The sequence below is a fragment of the Octopus sinensis genome, linkage group LG27 (assembly GCF_006345805.1).
Source record: "Octopus sinensis linkage group LG27, ASM634580v1, whole genome shotgun sequence".
Lineage (NCBI taxonomy): Eukaryota > Metazoa > Mollusca > Cephalopoda > Octopoda > Octopodidae > Octopus > Octopus sinensis.
The window spans coordinates 7,719,129-7,726,678 of record NC_043023.1 but is presented as its reverse complement, the minus strand read 5'-3'; the positions used below and the strand labels follow the sequence as shown (position 1 = coordinate 7,726,678).

The 7,550-nt window shown below is 39.9% G+C and overlaps 1 protein-coding gene across 2 annotated transcripts in view; it reads right to left on the bottom strand.

Annotated features, from left to right (window-relative positions):
* Positions 1-6,522: 6,522 nt before the first annotated feature.
* The window catches only part of LOC115225456 (vitelline envelope sperm lysin receptor-like), a 12,878-nt gene continuing 11,850 nt past the window's right edge, over positions 6,523-7,550 (bottom strand). For both annotated transcript variants that reach the window (XM_036513980.1, XM_029796412.2), the window contains exon 4: positions 6,523-6,939. In XM_036513980.1, coding sequence (XP_036369873.1) covers positions 6,583-6,939 — 357 coding nt within the window. In that variant the 3' untranslated portion in view covers positions 6,523-6,582. The remainder of the gene's footprint in view (positions 6,940-7,550) is intronic.

The following is a 7,550-nucleotide window of genomic DNA, read 5'->3' as shown; positions in this document are numbered from 1 at the left end:
TTGGATCTATATATATCTTCTTTTTCCTCCTAGAATGCTGGACAAATTAAAAAAACTTTGCATGCCATTTTAATCTTTATTAACTCTTAAATCTCCTGCCAGATATAGCACCACATGAGATAGCTTCAGTCAGCCAGTTCTGAAATGCATAATATAACAAGAAACATACTAACCTTGTTTACATTCATTTTGAAAGAAGAGAGGAATCTTCTTCTATTATTCATTTCTGTTCTGCAACACAATCATGCAGGACTGGGATTTTTGTGTTGACCCTTTACCATTTAAACTGGCCATATCCAGATACTCTTTTTTTACTCTTTTCACATGTTTCAGTCATTTGACTGTGACCATGCTGGAGCACCGCCTTTAGTCGAGCAAATCGACCCCAGGACTTATTCTTTGTAAGCCCAGTACTTATTCTATCAGTCTCTTTTGCCAAACCGCTAAGTGACGGTGATATAAACACACCACCATCGGTTTTCAAGCAATGCTAGGGGGACAAACACAGACACACAAACACACACACACACACATATATATATATATACATATATACGACAGGCTTCTTTCAGTTTCTGTCTACCAAATCCACTCACAAGGCATTGGTTGGCCCGGGGCTATAGCAGAAGACACTTGCCCAAGATGCCACGCAGTGGGACTGAACCCGCAACCATGTGGTTGGTTAGCAAGCTACTTACCACACAGCCACTCCTGTGCCTATGATGAATTAATTTTTTGAATTAATCATGCATAATCTCGTAGCTTTGAGATTTCAATGATGTGATTGTTTTATTTTTAAAATGACATTACCAGGTAACTGTGAGAGGTTAGATCTGGGTAGTTTGAACATAAAACAGGTAGAATATTTTGGCTAGTTGTGACTAGTTTAACCTGTTAGTATTCAGGGTACCCTGTCAAATGTAATGCTTATTTATTCACATCGTTTGGAATTAATCCTGCTTTATCTCATAACCTTGAGATTTCAATGATGTTATTGTTTAATTTTAGAATGACATTGTTGGGTAAGTATGAGAGGCCAAATCTGAATAGTTTGAACATTAAACAGGTAGAATATTTGGGCTGAATGTGGCTGGTTTAAATTCTAAAGGATTAACTGACACATACCTCTAGTAAGTAATGCCTCCACTTAACCCACCCCAAAGAAACTATAACTTCCCAGTAAATTACACCCTTAATAAACCACACTCCCACTAAGCCAAAGCCCCCAGTAAACTACACCTATCTGAAATCCATGGCACCCTAATTAATTATCGCCTTAAACTACACCTCCAGTGAACTAACTCTTCAGTTAATTACAACCATAATAAACCACACCCCTAAGAGGCATGTCTCTGTTAAACCACACCTCTGATAAACAGTAGCCTCCTCCCTAGTAAATAACAGCCTTAAGCCACACCCCTATTTTTCTCATCCAGTAGTCCATGTCCCATGTTAAGCCACATACTTTCATTAAACTATGCCCCGCCCCAGTAAAGAAGCCACACCCCTATACTTCACATCCACCAATAAGCCCTACTACTTGCTAAATTACACTGCCCACCCCCAGTAACCATTATCTCTGATAAACCACACCCTCTGTAAACTATACTGTGATCACAAGTATGCCTTGTCATGTTTTAGAAAAGGACTCATTGGGTAATACAGGTTTAGGTTCCTTGCATATAGGAAAAACACAGGATGGTCATGGCTAGAATGCTTTTGATCATAGGTCTGCTTGTTTAAGACTGAACTGGTGCAATTATCATCTGTGCCTCTATGTGGTCGTGCAACCTGCTAGAAATAGCAGTCAAATCTACCTCAAATCATACTCTGGTATTTTAGAAAAAGAATATTTTGCATTATGTAGTCTTGGACTCTCTACATGTAGGAAAAAAAAACGAGTGGTCATGGATGGAGTGCCTTTGATCATAGGTATGCTCATTCATGACTGGACATTGCTATATAATCATTACCAAAGATGCCCCTACATCAACAGTTCTCAACTACAGCCTCCAGGGACACATGCAGCCCTCAAGCATTCTTCTGGCAGCCCCTGATGGGCTTTCCTCTATAAATAAACAAAATTTTTCTTTAATTCACTTGTGTTATACTTTTTCTGGTGCAGCCGCCACCCCTAAAAAAAGGTCCAGATTTTGGATGTGGCCCCGGATATTGAAACGGTGGAGCATGTAGAAGTTCAAATGACAGATTAGTTGTGTTTGCGCATGTGCATAAGCTGTAGCCTGGCCATGACCACTTCACTCCAGTCAGGGCCAGGGGTTCTTCTTATATCATTGGTCATGCATGACTGGAAGTTTATTAAAAACAGTTCTTTCACAGCCAGTGGAGCGTGAAGTGCTCCTCACGAATGCAGGTTTGTGAGACGGTTATGATCTGTAAACGGTTTTGAGTAGGAACCGGAAAGAGAAATATGAGCATGCAATATGCACGTGTACACTGGATTTATAAAACAGGAGGAGAAGACTCCCTTCGGTCATGAATGACCATGGGATTGCACCTAGAAAGTTAATCTCCGAGGCACAAGTCCGGGCAAGGTTGTTTATGGAAGACCAGCAGTCGCCCATGCATACCAGGCTCACCTCTCTGTGCCATTATATGTATATAGGGTAAAGAGTAAAGACCCCTTTTGGTCACAAATGACCATGGGATTGCACCTACAAAGTTCCCCTCTGAGGCACAAATCCAGGCAAGGAAGACCAGCGCTCACCCTTGCGTACCATCCTCTCTTCTCCATGCCACCGGTGTTTTCCAAGGGAAAGGCAAAGGGGCCGATACAGCTTGGCATCAGTGACGTCGCAGCTCATTTCTACAGCTGAGTGAACTGGAGCAACGTGAAATAAAGTGTCTTGCTCAAGAACACAACACACAGCCCGGTCCAGGAATCGAACTCACAACCTCACAATCGTAAGCTCTATGCTCTAACCACTGAGCCATGCACCTTCACTAAAAGCACAATGTCAAAATGATATGGAAGAGAAAAATAAAACAAGTTAAGTGATAGTCTACATGCTACGTCTGACCTAGAACGTTACCCTCCGAGGCACAAGTCCAGGCAAGGTTGTTGATGGAAGACCAGCCTCCCCTCTTCACGCCACCAGTGTTATCCAAGGGAAAGGCAAAGGGGCCGATACAGCTTGGCACCCGTGATGTCACAACTCATTTCTACAGATGAGTGAATTGGAACAACATGAAATAAAGTGTCTTGCTCAAGAACACAGCAAGAGTGGCTGTGTGGTAAGTAGCTTGCTAACCAACCACATGGTTCCGGGTTCAGTCCCACTGCGTGGCATCTTGGGAAAGTGTCTTCTACTATAGCCTCGGGCCAACCAATGCCTTGTGAGTGGATTTGGTAGACGGAAACTGAAAGAAGCCTGTCGTATATATGTATATTTATATGTGTTTGTGTGTCTGTGTTTGTCCCACTAGCATTGCTTGACAAACGATGCTGGTGTGTTTACGTCCCCATCACTTAGCGGTTCGGCAAAAAGAGACCGATAGAATAAGTACTGGGCTTACAAAGAATAAGTCCCGGGGTCGAGTTGCTTGACTAAAGGTGGTGCTCCAGCATGGCCGCAGTCAAATGACTGAAACAAGTAAAAGAGAGAGTAACACAACACACAGCCCGATCCAGGATTCGAACTCACAACCTCACGATTGTAAGCTCAACGCTCTAACCACTGAGCCATGCGCCTTCACTAAAAACACAATGCACATATCAAAATAAAATAGAAGATGAGAATAAAGCAATTTGTGCAAGAGTCTGCGTGCTACATCTGACACCACTATCATGCAGCTTTGATGCAATTTTCTCGTTTATAATTATAACGAAGATACATTTCTAAATAATTATTAATCCAAATAATAGAACAGAAGAAATAAAGGAAGCGAAAAGCACACAGAAAATATATGAAGATTTATTGAAATTCAAAAATATGTGTATATACATACATACATACATGCATGCATGCATATATATATTACTTAACCCTTTCGATACCAACCCGGCTGAAACCGGCTCTGGCTCTTTAGTACAAATTTCTGGTTTTCAAAAGTTCTGAATTAAAATCTTCCACCAAACCTTAGTCACAATTTATGTTCCTAACACTATCTTAATGATAACGATGTTATTTTACTAAATTCTTTGTTATATTTAAAATTAATTGAAAGAAACACAGAGCATCTAAAAAAAATACGGTAACGAAAGGTTAAAATATATAATAGAGAAACAATTCTTAACCCTTTTGCTACCAACCCTGCTGAAACCGGCTCTGGATATGAGTACAAATGTCTTGTTTTCATAAGTTTTGAATTAAAATCTTCCACCAAACCTTAGACACAATTTATGTTCCTAACACTAGCTTAATTATAACGATGTTATTTTACTAAATTCTTTGTTATATTTAAAATAATTGGAAGAAACACAGAATATCTGAAAATAAATACAGTAACGAAAGGGTTAAAGCATATAAATACAGTGTACATTTAAACACATAAGAGGTATCTGTCTTAGGATTTCTTTCATGCTAGAAGGAACAGCTAAAGTCCAAACCACTATTAGGGATAAAAACTTGAAGGAATTGAAAAATAAAAGCATTTACTATCTATCTCCTGGGCCATGGTTTCAGACTTTTTTTGTGAATAAAATAATTTACTAGGCGATCCCTAATAGTGGTTTGGACTTTAGCTGATCCCTAATAGTTGTTTGGACTTTAGCTGCTCCTCAAACCGCTATTAGGGATAAATACTTGAAGGGAATGAAAAATAAAAGCATTTACTATCTATCTCCTGGGCCATGGTTTCAGACTTTTTTTGTGAATAAAATAATTTACTAGGCGATCCCTAATAGTGGTTTGGACTTTAGCTGTTCCTCAAACCACTATTAGGGATAAAAACTTGAAGGGATTGAAAAATAAAAGCATTTACTATCTATCTCCTGGACCATGGTTTCAGACTTTTTTTGTGAATAAAATAATTTACTAGGCGATCCCTAATAGTGGTTTGAACTTTAGCTGTTCCTTCTAGCGTAAGGGAGTCCTATGATGGATAGCTCCTATGTGTTTAAATGTACACTGTATTTATATGAATAACTAGCAGTATTGTCTGGCGTTGCTCGGGTTTGTAAGGGAAATAACTATATAAGCATTTTTAGAGAGTTATAGCCAAAAAATAGCAAAAAAATGCATTAAAAATGGAAAAAAAATGATGGTAAATTTTTTTAAAAATCGTTTCTCATGGTAGACATTTTTAGAGAGTTACTTCCCTTATATAATAGCGAAAAAAATGCATTAAAATGGAATAAAATTATGGTAAATTTTTTTTTAAATCATAGACTCATTGTAGATGCGCGCTAATACCCAGAAGGGCTGCACCGCAAAATGTGGGAGTAGTTAGGAATCTAAATCGTAGGAGACAGACACACAACTTCACTCTTATATATAAAGATATATAGTCTATTGACTAATTTTTCTATACGCTGGGCCACAGATAGTAAAAATTTCTAAAATCTTTATTACCCTAATATTATTAATTATTGATGTTACTTAAAACAGATTTGGTTCTGTGCTGCTTCTAGTTTCACAGGCCCCTAACAGGGGCCCGACTCTTTCAGGCTTCTGGAATGACTGAATCATGTATGTATGTATGTATGTATGTACATACATACGTATGTATGCGTATGTAGATACATATGTTCATAAACACTCTCCAACACATATACACACACACACACGCAACACACAAACTCTTACACGGCAAGCTGGCAGAAACGTTAGCACGCCGGGCGAAATGCTTCGCGGTATTTCGTCTGCTGTTCTGAGTTCAAATTCCGCCAAGATCAACTTTGCCTTTCAATCTTTCAGGGTTGATAAATTAAGTACCAGTTACGCATTGGGGTCGATGTAATTGACTTAATCCGTTTGTCTGTCCTTATTTGTCCCCTCTGTGTTTAGCCCCTTGTGGGCAGTAAAGAAATAGATAAATTAAGTACCAGTTACGCATTGGGGTCGATGTAATTGACTTAATCCGTTTGTCTGTCCTTGTTTGTCCTCTCTGTGTTTAGCCCCTTGTGGGCAGTAAAGAAATACATAAATTAAGTACCAGTTACGCACTGGGGTCGATGTAATCGACTTAATCCGTTTGTCTGTCCTTGTTTGTCCCCTCTGAGTTTAGCCCCTTGTGGGTAGTAAAGAAATAGGTATTTCGTCTGCCGCTATGTTCTGAGTTCAAATTCCGCCAAGGTCGACTTTGCCTTTCATCCTTTCGGGGGTCGATTAAATAAGTACCAGTTGCGCACTGGGGTCGATATAATCGACTTAATCCGTTTGTCTGTCCTTGTTTGTCCCCTCTATGTTTAGCCCCTTGTGGGCAATATAGAAATAACAAACTCTTAAACATTCATAATGCTCACACAAACACCCTTACAGCACCACCACACACACACACACACTCTCATACATAGACACACCTTCATACCCTCATCATGCGCTCTCACACAACCCCCCCTCCAATCGCACCCAACCACCTTCACTGCCCCCCCCCCACTGCTCTCACCATTCGCTGCCCTCATGTCCAGTGACTGTGCAGGAAGTTCTCAGGTGCAACACCGACTTTCTGCGCCCCGGGCATGCAGCTGTCGTCGTCACATGGTGTCTTGCACACCACAAACGTACATTCAAACTGGATCTGGGTGCTCCCTGATACCAGCTGAAACATCGTGAAGAAGGGGCTCTTGGCAACCAGCCCGTTAGTCTTGAAACCAGAGAAAACAGGAAAGACGTTGCCATTGCTGCAACCCGCCTGTAAAATGGTGATGTTCTCGTATTCATCGCTGGCATAACAATTCCTCAACAAAATACCCTTCACACCACTACTTCCATGCTTCTCTTTTTTCTCCTGTTCCACTTTGGCCACCAATTTCACCTGTGTATGAGGAAGAAAGAAATGATTTTTGAATTGTGTCCATATTTCAATTTGACTGTTATATTTAAAATTAATTATCATAATTAATGAATTTGTGCTAAAATCAATTACTGTAAATCCTCGATTATAGTCCGCCCTTGAGTATAATATGCAGGGGATTTTTAGGGGGCTGTACCTCTGAAAAACCTAAACCTTGTGTATAATACGCACCCCTTTTCTAACTTGAGTCAAGGAGGTCTAGATAACGTCCTTGGTTTGTAAAAATGTATACGGTAACGTCCTTTCATCATCATCATCATCGTTTAGCGTCCGCTTTCCATGCTAGCATGGGTTGGACGGTTCTACTGGGGTCTGTGAAGCCAGAAGGCTTCATCAGGCCCAGTCATTATTATATATATAACAAATTCTCGAGTATAGTCCGCCCTTGAGTATAATATGCAGGGGATTTTTAGGGTCTGTACCTCTGAAAAACCTAAACCTTGTGTATAATACGCACCCCTTCTCTAACTTGAGTCAAGGAGGTCTAGATAACGTCCTTGGTTTGTAAAAATATATACGGTAATGTCCTTTATTATTATTGTATATATAACATAATGTAAACGTGTAGCTTT